This window comes from Carassius auratus, unplaced genomic scaffold (assembly GCF_003368295.1).
Source record: "Carassius auratus strain Wakin unplaced genomic scaffold, ASM336829v1 scaf_tig00215910, whole genome shotgun sequence".
In the NCBI taxonomy this organism is placed as follows: Eukaryota; Metazoa; Chordata; class Actinopteri; order Cypriniformes; family Cyprinidae; genus Carassius; species Carassius auratus.
The window spans coordinates 409,278-424,883 of record NW_020528304.1 but is presented as its reverse complement, the minus strand read 5'-3'; the positions used below and the strand labels follow the sequence as shown (position 1 = coordinate 424,883).

Genomic DNA, 15,606 nt, shown 5'->3' with positions numbered 1-15,606 from the left:
CATGACATTTGATCTTACACACAGTAATAGTAGTTTCATAACTGGAAAGGTTTTGGTAGCCTGGTGCAGAAAAGTCCTATGTGATTCTTTATATGGTCTTCTAGAGAGATTTTGGCCCTGATTTAAATGTATTTTGGTTGTTCATGTTCTTACCACACTCCAAACTATGGTCATTTTCCTTGGGTGACAGCAATCATCATGCCCCATGAATATAATCTAGTTAACTAGGCCTATCCTAATTATTAAATAACAACCTAACTGTACATATTTGGTGTAACTGTAATTATTTGAGAAAACCATGGTGCACTTGTATGTGTGTACACATACATAAATACATAAATGAAATTAATTAATTCCATCTCCTCTGCACACTCTCCGCACTTGTGAGCACCCTTCCATCTCTATCCTTAATAACTCTAACTTGCTGCACATCCTTCCCATCTCGATCCCTCTGCCTAGCTAACCTGTACAAGTCATTCCCTCCTTCTCTAGTGTCTAACCTAGTGTACAACTCGTCATATGCCTTCTGCTTGGCCTTAGACACCTCCCTCTTCACTCTGCGCTGTAACTCCTTGTATTCCTGTCTATTCTCTTCAGTCCTGTCCATGTCCTACTTCTTCTTGGCTAACCTCTTCCTCTGTATACTATCCTGAACTTCTTCATTCCACCACCAAGTCTCCGTATCTTCTTTCCCCCTTTTGGATGACACACCCAGCACCTTTCTCCCTGTCTCCCTGGTTACTTCTGCTGTAGTTTCCCAGTCATCTGGCAGCACTACGTGACCACCCAGAGCCTGTCTAAACTTCTGTCTAAATTCCTCACAACATTCCTCCTTTTTCAGCTTCCCCCACTTGGTTTTCTTCTCTATCTTTGACCTCTTCTTCTTACAGACCAACAAAGTCATCTTACACACTACCATCCTATGCTGTCTGGCTACACTCTCTCCGACTACCACTTTACAGTCACTATTCTCTTTCAGATTGCCTCTTCTACATAGGATAAAGTCTACCTGTGTTCTCCTACCTCCACTCTTGTAAGTCACTTTGGGGCACACACGTCTTCATTCCCTCCGCCAAATCCAACTGCAAACCCCACGATTGCAGCCGCCACTCAGTCTTGGCTGAAGCGGGACCAGCATAACAAAGAAGACTGGCGAAAGCTCCCTCTTCAAAGAGAGCCTTTCATGGGCAAAGCAAGAGCAATGGCATTTTCTCACAATGCAGGCAATTGGCTCACCCCCAAGCAAACAATGCACAGACTGTATGTATCCCCATTGGTGATTTAGCGAGGGCAGGGAGGAATGGACATTGTTCTTATATCTTTCTTTTATGATGGATGACATCAAATAAGACTCTCAAGAGTGATATGACTGACACAACACAGAGTGCTTGCTGAATCACAGAAAGCTAACACTGGTTCCGCCTCACGTGCTTCATACCACCTCATAGATTCCTGGTCACTATGTCAATAGCCAATGACATCTCTCCCTTCTATTGGACTGATTTTACATGTGATTCAGAGCATGGTCACGCTGGGGGTGTTCGCATAGTGTCTTCGGATGCAGCTCGAGTTCCTGAAGGGGAACATCTTGATATTACTTTTCTGATGCATTGTAAATAGCTTCTGTTGTTATTTCATCAGCATGTTGTGTAATTTTGAACCTGTGTTTTGGTGAAGTGGAAAAGCTAATTATTTGTGAGGGAGCCTGTGTGACTACAAAGCCTCAATGCTCCACAAATCTAGAGTGAGGGCATATTTATTCACAGAGCTTGAAGTTAATAGAGTTCAGGCAGAGCCTTCTTTAGCATCTCTTACTAGGCTAGAACTTACATTTGGTCACAATTGCAAACCTATGAAAACATGGTGAAGAAGTGTCTGATGAAAGGAGACGGACAGAAACAGGTGAGGACATAAAACAGGAAAAATGTATTAAACCACCGAGTGGTGATCATCAAGTTGACAGCTGTGGGGACACAATCAAAGAGCAAGTCACAGAACAAGTGATATGTTACAAGAATAATCAGTGAGATCAATACCTGAAAGACAGGCAAAGCCCTATTTGGATGAGGATCACACTTTTTAATGCAATATCTCCCAACTTATTTTATTTAATATCAAATATACAATATATTACCATCAGTATTCTGTCAACATAACAGTCTGAGTGTAACATAGTTTCAAATGTTCTAAAGGGCATCTTGTGCTTCAAATAAAGCAAATTCACATGTTCGATGCCGCCCCCATCCCCCCAAAAAAGGTCTGTGATTCTCACAATGTCACAGTTGCATACTGTGAGGAGCAAGGAACGCGGAGATGAAGGAGATTCAGGATAAAAGTATTTAATAAACTTTGATGGGGATACACAGGCTTTCAGGAGACACACATACATCAAGTAGACCAGACAAAGACAGAACACACAGACTGGGACTTAAATACATGGGGTAATGAGGGTGAATACAAGACACACCTGAGGAGACAGGAGGAGCCAGGGCAGACCAGATGGAGTGAGGAACCAGGAAGGAGACAGGAGGGATTTGGAACAGGCAAAGCCAGGCAGGATCAAAGGCCACAGCCGTGAAGGCGTGGAGACAACGGACAGAGTAGCCATGGTAGAGGAAGGACTGACGACTCCACGGGGCTGACCAATGGTGGCGGAGCAGGTGGAGGAGCCCAAGGCTGAGAGGGAGAGCCGATGAGTCAGGACTTTGGTGGGGATCTGGAGGGCCAAGGCCGAGCAGATGGCTCAGTCAACTGAGGCGGAGGTGGGGACCTAGAAGGCCGTGGTGGAGCTGGAGCGACATAGGAGGAGTCTGACAGTGTCGGACGGATAAGGCACATCTAGAGCCCCAGGGTTCTCAGGGCAGGTGTGCGCTGCCAACACACACCAAATCGCAACTCCCAACACTGGAAGCATATCAGACAGGGTAACGACAGGGCTGGCAGACAATTTTCAGTTCAGACTGGTAAGTCTGTCACTCCGTGTGGCAATGGCTTGTGGTAGCAATGGGCTCAGGCTCTCTGTCATCGGTGGGCTCAGGATTGTGCTCCTTGCTGCGGGATAATGAGGGGTGGGCTCTGGGAATGGCTGTACTCTGGATCTGGGGTGGATTCTCTCCAGAAACTGGATGATCACCTCTCTCTAGTTCAGTCCAATGGTGTCTGGGTGGTCAACAGGTCAATGGCAATATGCCATGATCAAGAAAAGTGATGGAGCAAGAACAAGAACAAAATGGAGAGGGAACGCACGTTTACAATTTTTTGTCAGGTGTTCTGTATTGTTGTGTACTGTGAGGTGCATGGAATGCAGAGACGAAGGAGATTCAGGATAATAATCTTTAATAAACAGGAGACATGCATTCTTCACCAAGTAGATAAACTTAAATACATAGGGTAATGGGGGTAATTACAAGACACACCTGGATGACATGAACACAATCAAACATTGGAGAAACTGGGTCATAGAGCACATGGGGAGGGAAAACACAACAAAACAGGTCCATAATCCTGACACACACAAAGAGCACATGATTTTCTGTAAATGCACATCCATACAATGGACAGTCTCACCTTTGTAATAACTACATAGATCCCAGTCCTGTACTTGTTTTAAATCACAGATGTTCTCTGTAAACAACCACTGTTCAAAAGTAATTTACCAAATAAATCCTGCCTGAATAAGGATACAAAAAGAGTAATTCAGCTCTAATTCCATGAAAGGGATCCTATTGTGTTGTTGCTCAACATAGGTCTGAGATGAGAACAGATTGCAATGTAAAAGTAGTAACAGAGGCCAGTTTACTCACCATATCGATGGTGCTTCTGTGCCACTGATCTCTAGAAAGTCATATCTATCTTCTAGTTGGAAGTCTGTGAAGACCAAGGCAATAGTGTCTCCCGGCTCAGCCAGAATACTCCACGTGCAGTCAGCATTGTTCTCATACTCTGAAGGAAAGTGGGGACTTGATATTGTCCCCGTTGTTCCTCTTAACGTCCCGCCACATGATCCTTCAGCTGGACAAAATACCACAAAAATTATAAATTAGTAATAAATCAACAGATTTTCACTTTCAATATATCATGGAATATTGTATTGTATTGTATTTATTTATTTATTTTTATTTTTGCTGGGGTTTCAAAACTGGAATCGATAATTGTGAAATTACACCAGTATCAAAAAAAATTATATTGTTATTACGTGGTTGTGAATCATTGTGGACATGGCGCCTCAGATATCCACAACCATAATGATGTATGGCCATTATGCAGTCTTGTTTTTATAAAGCGTTTTTGGCGACAGTGGCTCAGTGGTTCATGTAGGTTTTCTACAAACCGGAAGGTTGGTGGTTCAATCCCCGGCTCCACCTGAGCAAGTGTCGATGTGTTCTTGAGCAAGACACCTAACTCCAGCTGCTCCCGAACAATTGGATAGCGCCTTGAATGGCTGGCTCCGCAGTCGGTGTGTGAATGAGTGTGTGAATGGGTGAATGTGAGGCAAATTGTAAAGCACTTTGGATGACCATATGGTCTGTTGAAAGCGCTATATGAATGCAGTCCATTTACCATTTAAAGCACTGGTGCCTGCGTGCGCACCGCACAAAGCACGCAAGTAACTAGCTACTCAGGTGAGGTTTTCAGCGTCTTGTGTTTGAATGCCTTAAACTCTTTTAATGATGCAAATTCAAAATGATATGCCCCCGTTACACATTTGAAAATTTCACGTTAGAACTATCTATGACGGCTTTGCAGTTTGTGAGAAGTTATTGAAGTGACAACATTGAAGCACAATTGGGAGTGTAACGAATAAAAACTCTATAATCTTCGGGAAGAAGGAGGTGGGAACCGGCGGACAATCAAAATGAAACTTTAATTACAAAAACAAACACAAAACAGTACAGCAGCCCCTCACGGCAGACTGTCATTCACAAACAATATCAAAACACAAACTAAAGCCCAGGCCTGGTCCTCTCTCGTCCGTCACTGTCGTCGCTCTGGTTTTATATTCCTCCATCTCCTCCGTGGGACTCGATACTGGTGGGTCGAGCAGGTGTCGCTCATTTCCCAATCACTCCACCGGCCTCGCTCCTGTTCCCACGTCTCTCGGCCCCGCCCCACTCGTCATAGGGAGATATTGTTCTCTTTCGGTAGCTTAAACTATACCAAAAGTTGAGTAAGTAGCTTACATTTCTGATCCAACATTGACAAGTAGTTCCACATAGTAATATCTATTGAGTGAAAATTTTAATGACTTGTTTATTGTTTCTTTCAAGAAGAAATAAGCAATTATTTTGAATCAGTCATTGTTTGAATAAATAACACATGAGACACAGAAGACTGCTAATTAATGCGAGGCCAGGATGAAGGAAAGAGAGAAAAGCCTTTCTAGTTTTCCCTCATGTTATGCTTGTCTAAAGATTTCACCATAAGGCCGGCAACACACTGGATGCGTGGCGCAATGGTCTCAGCTGCGTGGCATGTCCGCTTTCAATTCGGTTCCCATGTTAATAGGTTAGAGCTTGCAGACTGCCTGCATGAGACGCACGTCTCAGAAAAATGCGTGCATGCTAGAAATAGAACCGACGCCTATTTTTCACGTGACACGCAAGCGTGTTGGAAGCGTTTCCAGGCAAAATAGAATAGGAAAATATGTTAATGTCATTTTGTACACAAATTCATATTAATTCATGACACTTTGATGTTTGAAAATCTATAGGTTGAAATATATTCAGATAGAAATGTAATTTAAAAAATAAATTAATAATTTTCGATTTTCAAATATTGCACCAAATATTGCCAAATATTGTCAAACGTAGTCTATTTTGCCATCAATACTGTTGACGGCGTCCTTTATCAGTATGCTTTATATTTATGCTCAACATGAAGTACAGATATTGTTGTCATGAAGACAAGAGCCTGGTCTGTCAGCGGCCTCCCTCTATGTCACCTACAGCAGCATAGCGCGCCAGCGCCGCGTCAGGCACAGTTCTGGTGTGTAAAGACACAGAAAACCTGAAGCAGCCGCCACGCAGCTGACACGAAGCAGAACTGCCATGCTCACGCCACGCAGCCAGTGTGTCACCGGCCTAATTCTTACACCTCACTGTCCCTCCACTGACTACCATCACACAGAGAACTAATGGTAAGTAAAACCTAGAGTGACTCATTGCCTCATCCATCATATGAATTCCAGTATTGCTGATCAGATTGAGTTTGCATTGCAAAACATCCTGCATCTGATGTAGTACCATATGTGGACATGTCCCAAATCAGAAGAGAAAAACAAATAAACATATATATAAAGCATTATAGTAGCATTATAACAGAGCATCCAAACATATCTAGTATGATAAAACAGAGCTGCTTCCACACCAAAAAGTAAGAGCAGACTGATTGCTATAAAAGGAGGGAAGTGCCTTCAATCATTGTGTTCTTGTTAGCAATGGTTACCTCCAAAGAAACGTACAGCCATCATTGCTTTGCAGCAAAATGGCTTCACATGCAAGGAAATTGCTACAAAGAATATTGCACCTGAAAGAACCATTTACTGGATCATCAAGAACTTCAAGTAAAGAGGTTCAACTGCAATGAAGAAGTCTTCAGGATGTCCCAGAGTTATCCTGAGGAGTCAGCTATGGAATTGTGTCTCCAGCAGTGCAGAGTTTTTGCTCAGGAATGGCAACAGGTTGGAGTGAGAGCATCTGCATGCACAGTGAGGCCAAGACTTTTGGACAACAGCCTGGTGTCAAGAAGGGCAGCAATGAAGCCACTTCTCTCCAAGAAAAATATCAAGGACAGACTGAAATTCTGCAATGATTGGACAGCAGAAGACTGGTAAAAAGTTATTTTCTCTAATGAATCTCCTTTCTGCCTGTATGGGACATCTGGAAAATAAATAGTTTGGAGAAGAAAAGGTGAACACTACCATGAGTCCTGTGAGGTGAAGCATCGTGAGACCATCCGTGTGTGGGGTTGCTTTTCAACCAAAGGAGTGGGCTCTTTCATAATTGTCCCCAAAAACGCTGCCATGAATAAAGAATGGTATCAAAATGTTCTGCAAGAGTGGCTTCTTCTAACGATCCATGAATAGTTTGGTGATCTGTGCATTTTATATGATGGAGCACCATTTCACAAAGCAAGAGTAATAAAGAAGTGGCTCAAAGATCTTTACATTTAAATTTAAATTGGGGAGACAACTCCCCAAATCTCAATCCCATAAAGAACCTGTGGTCAGTCCTCAAAAGGCAAGCAGCCATACACAAGCCCACAAATTGTGATCAACTCAGAGAACTCATAAGGCAAGAATGGATCGAAATCAGTCAGGATTTAGACCAGAAGCTAATATCCAGTATGCCAGAGTGAATTACAGAGGTTATAAAGAACAAGGGTCAACACTGAATATTGGCTCATTATCATTATGGATCACTTAGGGGGAAGCTGTGGCCTAATGGTTAGAGAGCTGGACTTGTAACTTGAAGGTTGCAGGTTCGAATATTGGTGCTGGCAGTTGTAGGTGGGGGAGGGAGTTGATGAACAGTGCTCTCTTCCACCCTCGATACTAGGAATGTAATGGTATGAAAATTTCTTATCACGATTATAGTGACCAGAATTATCACAGTTATTAGTATTATCACAGTATTGTTATAATGTGCACTAATTCCCCCGGGGATGGTGCCAGAGCCAGAGCCCAATTGGAAACCGGGCTGCACTGTTCCAGTCAAAAAAATCCTGTGCCAGTGCCCTGATCCTGGTTCTGAATCGGCCCTAAAACCTTGCTTGTCTCAAACAAGGGAACCTATGATGCCAGTAGGCAGAGCTTCCACTATAGACCACAGTTTGAAAGGAGCTATTTTTAAAAGCCATTGGCGTTCAGGTAAATTAACAACATTTAACAACAGCAATTGAATACGTCAGTTCAGCAGTGGACATCAGAAGAGATCAATGCTCTCCTTGTGTAAAATATAACAACTCATTCCGGTCACAGGTTGCTGATGTAGAGGGTTTTGCTCCCTGTTATTTGAAATGCGAGCCATTTCTGAATAAATGCCACTCTTGGCCGGGCACCAGCCCCAGTGGAAAAGCTGTTGTCCTCTTAGTCACCTCTTTGACCATTTTCCTCCTGGCTCTTCCATCCAGTTTGGACAGACGACCTACACCAGGGAGGGTCCATGTTGTAACAAATACCTTCCACTTTTTTTTTTTTGTATCAATCTCCTTACTTGTGCATGTCCACAAGTTTTTGTTAAGCACATTGGCTTGTTGTTGTGGCTCTCCTGTGTTATTCTTACCCTCCCCATCTTGTTATCTCATCATTGTTTCAGTTACTTCACCTGTGTCTCCCTTGTTATACTCCTCGTTTGTCTCCCTATTTATTCTCCTTGTGTCTGCAGTCCTGTGCTATGTCATTGTTTAATGTCAGTAAGTGTTGTGTCTAACCATGTTGCTGATCCTGCCTTTCCTTGCAGTGTTGTGAACACCTTGTCTCAGAGGAGATCACAGACTTGATTGCAAATAAATGCACAGACAGAATTTAACTGAACAGATTTGACAGTTATCTACCTTTTCTGGGCTGTGTATCATTCAAAAAGTTAGATATAGATACAGATACCAATAATCTGACATGATACCTGTTCGTGAACAATACTTTTTGATACCAATTTTATGAAATACATTTTTACAAGATTACGTTACATAAAAAAACCTACTTTATAAATTACCTCATTAAACTATGTATACACTGAACAAAATTATAAATGGAACACTTATTTTTGCCCCCATTTTTCATGAGCTGATCTCAAATATCTAAGACTTTTTTTATGTACACAAAAGGCCTATTTCTCTCAAATACTGTTCACAAATCTGTCTAAATCTGTGTTAGCACTTCTCCTTTGGCGAGATAATCCATCCATCTCACAGGTATGGAGTATCCGTTTGTTGAATTTTTTTACTGATTCAAATAATCTCCTGAGCCATGAGAAATGCTAACGGTTGTAGTGATTGCCTTGATATAAAAGGCTACAAAAAACATATTTCTGCAACATTTTATGGGCAAGACACACATTAGATTGCAAAATGTAGTTATTACACACACTCAATGGTGGTTTAAAGTGAGTTTTAAGTAAAAGCACAGTATATATTTTATAAATTGTATTACATAGCATGAAGCTACAGTATGCATGAATGGTCCTGTAACATGCGTTTTCATTAATGCCTCGCCAGAAACAATCCCTTATTTAGGCACATAAATCATGCTGCATTCTTTCTGGCTCACTGACTTTGATAAGATTAACCCCTGGGATTGAAATTTGGCATCGAGCGACAAGACATTTTTCAATACTTGATGGCATCAAGGCATTTCGGTCAGTTCCTAAAATGTATCGAACTCGATACCCAGCCCTAGTGCTGAGAGTGTACTCTTGCAAACATACAGTAGCCACAGTATTCCATGAATGCGGAAACCATGCGTTTTAACCCATCTATCCATGTAAGAATAGAGCATCTTACCTCTACAAAAAGGTGCAGGGAAATCCCATGATGCACCACTTCCTGGGCTCACTATGCACGTGAGCACTGCATGCCCCTCCAAAACATATCCCATTACACAACTGTAGCGTATCTTGTCACCGATGTTGTACCTGGTCCCATGGATAACCCCTCTTGGTATCAACCCTGGATTTCCACAAGTGTGACTTGGTAGAACTGGAAAAGAAGTTAGGAAAACAGGTCAGGAGTAAGTTTCTGTCTCATACTGTGCTTTTCACTCTTCTCTGTATGCTGTTTTCCTCATAATACACAGACTGAACCAAGCTCTAGAGATGTCTGTATCAGTGCGAGTCTTAGCTATGAAGCATGCACATCTGAAGCTGGCCGTTTTCCACTGCTGGAGCTTTACCCAGGATCTAGGGACTTTGAGCTGGTACTCAATGTGTTTCCGAAATAATTTAAAAGTATTTCAGGTGAAAATTTAGTTGTTTAAAACTCTGTGGTTTATCTGTGGTTTATTTTTAAGACCGTGCCTATTTAAAAATGTGTTTTGCCGATTTCAGAGAGGGTCAGCTCAACGTGATCAGCTCAGTGCTCATGTATCCGCCTATAACAGTCGCAACTCTGCTAGTCCTTCTGACATTTTCCACTGGCTCTGAGGCCTCTTCAGTGGTTAAATATAAAATATAATTCATTTTGGGTAGCTCTAACAGGTTATTCTTGGTCTGTATTCAATTTATCTATATGTTTAAATGAAAACTAAAAGAGGCAATTGATATAATATTTTGTTTCATTGTAATGGCTGTATAAATAAACATTTCCTTGAACTAAGTAAATTTCTGAGGCTATTATTGTGTAAATGAAAACAAAGGAGGCAGTGGTATTTGATATCCTATTTCATTGTATTGTAAATACACCGTGAGGAAAATTGCAGTAGCCAAGGCCAATCAATGCAATCTATGCAAAACATTTTAAGAATGAAAAACAAAAATGTGTGATGAACATTTTACATCACATAGACCTAAAATGTAGTTTCACACAAAGATGTCATACTACTTCAGCAGACTTGAAAACAGGAAATGTATACTCATGCGGTTCAGTCAATAGGCTATACATTTTCAATTATGACCCAATTATAACACTTATTTATGAATCATTGCTAGGTATTGATGAAATCGTGACTATATGCAATAAAAAATATGTACCGTTGATACAGACCTACTTGAAAAGCTACTGAAAAACACAATATTGTAATTTTATGAACATTCATATGAGACTTTGTGTTGAATTTGATTCACAAGCTTTATGAGTCATGGGAGGTTTAATGAAGAAATCATCCCTATCCTCAAAGAAATCATTGTGATCCTTCAAAGATGAGAGGTGCCTGGAAAAATGGTCATATATGTTGTTACAGATCACTCGGGAGGCTGATGGGCTTATTAATAGAGACAAGCAGAGGAGCAGGTAGTGTTGGGTAGAGTGATGAATGGATCCGTGATAGCAGGTTGAAGACGTCAGAGGAGGGAGGTGAACCACACACACGCAAACAGGGGATCTTGATCTTCGGAGAATCACTGGAGAGAGGTAAGTAGAGGAAGAGTTAGTCGGTCCCACTTTATATTAGGTGGCCTTAACTACTATGTACTTACATAAAAAATAAGTACAATGTACTTATTGTGCTCATATTGTATTATAAAACACTTTTGCTGCTATTGAGGTGGGATGGGGTAAGGTTAGGGAGAGGGTTGGAGGTATGGGTAAGTTTAAGGGTGGGTTAAGCTGTAAAGTATGGGTCAACAGTGTAATTATAAATGTAATTACGGAAATGAATACAGATATAATTACATGTCGTTTTTTTTTTTTTTTATATATAAGTACAATGTACAAACATGTACATAATAAGTACATTGTACTAAATTATTAATTAAAATGTAAGTACATATTAGTTAAGGCCACTTAATATAAAGTGGGTCCAGTTAGTCCTTTGAGTTAGCATACAGGTAAGACCTTGTTGCGAATGAGACCGGACATTGATTGAGTGCGTGTGTGTGGTATTTATGGTGCCGAGGTGATTGGGTAATTACGATCAGGTGGATGTATACAGTATTCAGGTGAGGCCGTGGGTTGTGATTGAGTGGAGGTGGAACCTGGCGTGTTTGTAACAGTACCCCCCTCCCCACAGCCCGCTCCTGAGGGCCGAGGACCCCGACGACGTGGTGGGCGTCCTCTTCCCCTGGGAGCTGGTTGGTCAGGATGATTGGAGTGGAAGGTGTCAAGTAAGTTAGGATCCAGGATATTGTTGCGTGGGACCAAGGAACGTTCCTCTGGACCGTATCCTTCCCAGTCCACTAGATATTCCAGTTGGGTGTGGAAGGCTTCTGTGGTGGCAGGAGAGAGATTTGGGTTTGTTTCGGAGGAGACTGGTGAGAGGGCTGGTGATAGCACTGAAGTTTTGGATAAACCATCTATAGAAGTTGGCAAAGCCAAGGAACCGTTGTAACTCCTTGATGGTGGTTGGAGTGGGCCAATTTCTGACAGCATTTACCTTCCCCTCATCCATCCGGATGCCACTGCTGCTGATGTTGTATCCAAGGAACTGCACTGAGGGCTGATGGAAAGAGCACTTTTCAGCCTTGAGATAGATTTGGAAGGCCCTCAGGCATTGCAGAACCTCCACAACCTTGATGTTCTGCCTGGCTCCGGGAGTAGATGATGATGATCATCTATGTAGACAAGGACAAACTTGTGGAGGAACTGCTGGAGCACCTCATGGATGAAGTCCAGGAAGACGGAGGGGGCGTTAACAAGTCCATACGGCATCATGCAGTATTCATAGTGGCCAATAGGGATTATGAAGGCAGTCTTTCACTCGTCCCCCTCTCGTATCCGGATGAGGATATAGGCGCTGTGGTGGTCCAACTTGGTGAAAACAGTGGCACCACAGAGATGTTCCAAGGCAGCCGGGACGAGGGGAAGTGGGTACCTGAACTTCACTGTGTATTCTTAAAATATTGTTGAGAGCCCGATAATCAAGTAAAATCATCATCACTTGGTTTCAGATGGAGCAGCATTTACTACACAGAACAGTAGTTCACTAACAAGTTACGCTGAAAATATGGCAGATGATTTTATTGAACAATTATGAAATCAAAGAAATTGTTTGCGTTAATGACAGCTGTTTGTATAACTTCACAATGAACTACTCTCACGGTTCATGGGATCACAATCTTATCTGTGCTGTGTTTTCTGCGTGTGTGAGAGCTAGGTGAGTGGCTGATTATCATCACGAGTGATCAGCTCCAGCTGTGGCTCATTTGCCACGCTATATGTGCATTACCATGTCTTGTGTTGTCAGATCCTCGGTGTTTGTCCTCCTGCTCTTTGAGTTTCCTTCCTTCTCCTCCGCGAAGATTTGTCGAGGTGGCTGCCCATTTTGTCCATGCGGCACAAAGACCACAAGCGAGCCCTGTATTGTTGTTTTCCGTCATTATTTTGGCATTGTCCAATAAACTGTTTGTTTCGCATTCGCTCTTGAATCCTGTCTAGTTTCTCTTGACAGAATCTGACCACTCAATTCAGCGGAACGCTCGCTTCCACTAGCAGGAGCCCAGATTACCCACCTCTGAAATGTATGGTGCAGAACCTAATCTCTGCAGAGCTTTTCTGACCAATTGATCTATGTTTTTTTTTTCACTCCAGCCTCACACGTTCACCATGGAGGAATCAAGGGCAGCGCTATGGGGAATGGTGGTGTGGGAGAATCAACATCACTGCTGTACCTCATTCCACATTCTTAGACAGGAGATGAGGAGGGTCTCCGATCACATGGTGACAGGCCGCAAAGCCGCGCAATGATTATCAGATCTTTGTCAAGGAGAACGGTCCGTCTCCTGTTATTCCATCGAGTTCCAGACTCTAGTAGTGGAGTGTAAGTGGAACGAGGAGGTGCAGTGGGACATTTTCCTGCTTGAGTTGGCTGGTCGCATCCAAAGGGAGATATTCACGTTGGAGTTACCTCAGGGTTTTGGATGGACTGATTGATCTAGCACTTCACGTGGACTCACACCTTCAACAGGGTGATCAGCATAGACCAACAAAGGAGTTTAACAAATACTTCCCTATGGACTCCTCGGGTGCAACTGGTCATCCACCAGAGGGCGAACTCATGCAGCTGGGGAGAGCTCGGCTTTCCCGGGAGGAGAGAGAAAAGTGCTGAAGAAGAAGACTCTGAATATACTGTGGGGCCGCAGGACGATTTCTCGCCGAGTGTCGTGTAAAAGGGGAAGCCGACAACAGGTCTGAGGCTGTTGTCGGGTGGAGTTTTGCTGAACAAAGCCTTTTCAAATAATCTCCTCCCGGTAAGACTGAAATTGTCTGCCCTGGACTATGAATGTTGGAGCTGAAGTAATGTTCTGGATATGACATTTGCTAGAAACCTTCACATTCCCATAACTCTGCTTGCTTGTAGGATTTCGGTTAGGGCACTCAACTGACATTCTCTACCTTCTGTGACTCACTCCACGAAGCCTTTGACACCTATCACGTCAGGGAATCACACTGAAAGGATTACCTTTTTCATCACGGACTCTCCCCTTGCACACGTTGTGTTGGGTCATCGTTGGCTCTCCCGACACAACCCTAGCATTATTTGGGGCCAAAATTCCATGTCAGTCTGGAGCAAGTCATGTTATGCGTCCTGCTTTATGTCCGCCTGTTCCTTTGTGTCTTGTTCTCTGTTACAGGATGAGGTGGTGATGAACCTGTTAAAAATGCCCACAGAGTACCATGACCTGAAGGAAGTGTTCAGTAAGTCCAGGGCTGCTTCTCTCCACACCGTCCCTATGACTGTGCTATAGATCTAGTACCAGTTATGTTTCCGCCTAAAGGCAGGTTATATTCACTTTCGGTTCCTGAAAGGGAGGTCATGGAGAAATGTATTTCTGATTATATGGCAGCCGGGCTCATTCGTCCTTTTTCTTCTCCAGCTGGTGCCATATTTTATTTTATTTTGTCATGAAGAAGGTTGGCTCCTTGGAAGCATCTATCTTTACTAAATTAGATTTGCGTAATGCTTATCACTTGGTTCGCATAAGGGAGGGGGATGAGTGGAAGACCACATTTAATACCCCCAGGGGGCATTTTGAGCATCTGGTTATTCCGTTTGGGTTGTCCAATTCCCCCGCAGTTTTTCCAAGCACTCGTTAACGACGTGGTGAGAGACATGGTCGATAAGTTCATATATGTCTACCTGGATGACATGTTGATTTTTTTCTTCTTCTCTCTAGGAACATGTTGAGCACGTCAGATGAGTGCTCTAGGGGCTGTTAGAGAATGGGCTTTTTGTCAAGGTGGAGAAATGTGGGTTTCATGCACAGTCAGATCCGTTTGTGGGTCACATCAAGTCATCCGAGGGAACTCACATGGATCCCATAAAGATAAAGGCACCACAGCCTTTATTGGCCAACCCCTGATTCCCACAAGATCCTGCAAAGGTTTCGGATCCACAGTCAAGAGTTTGTCTCCTAGACGGCCAATGGGACAAGACTGCAGGAAAGAGATGATTATTCTGCACAATCTGACTTTTCTGCAGCCTAGAATTGAACTGCTGGATTTGTCTGGTAAGAGGAGAACTGGCAAGAGGATGTTCAAATATGTGGGTCTCATTTGGATGCATCTACTAATGAGTTTTAGCAATGACAAAACAGATATTTAAAATCAGAATTAAACTTGCTGCTTTATTTTAAGCATTTAGGACTTGTAATTGATTTTTATCTGGAATAATTTATTGTGGAAATGTCTGCCCACCGAAATCTCAGTCTACTGGAATTGCTCTGTTCATTAATAATTTCACATTGATGTTGCAAGCCTGCTGTTTAGGATTCAGAGGGAGTTTGGTATATATAAAATGTATTATCTTATTAATCATAGGTGAAGGAAAATCCAATCTAAAATTATGAAATCCCCATTTATTTATTTTTTAATGTTGTTTGTTTCATCATTGAGTATCTCATCATTAATAAGTAATGTTATTTTATTTATTTTAACCACCACACGGCTGGATATGTTTATAATTTTTTTTGATCTCATAATTTTCCACAACATCAAAAAATCGTTTTGTCAATAAAACAC

The 15,606-nt window shown here is 42.4% G+C and overlaps 1 protein-coding gene across 1 annotated transcript in view; it reads right to left on the bottom strand.

Annotated features, from left to right (window-relative positions):
- Positions 1-2,197: 2,197 nt before the first annotated feature.
- Positions 2,198-15,606, bottom strand: part of csmd1a (CUB and Sushi multiple domains 1a) — a 280,504-nt gene continuing 267,095 nt past the window's right edge. The window contains exons 4-5 of the mRNA XM_026261659.1: positions 9,499-9,693; positions 2,198-4,011 (exon numbers count right to left, since the gene is read on the bottom strand). Coding sequence (XP_026117444.1) covers positions 3,800-4,011; positions 9,499-9,693 — 407 coding nt within the window. The 3' untranslated portion in view covers positions 2,198-3,799. The remainder of the gene's footprint in view (positions 4,012-9,498; positions 9,694-15,606) is intronic.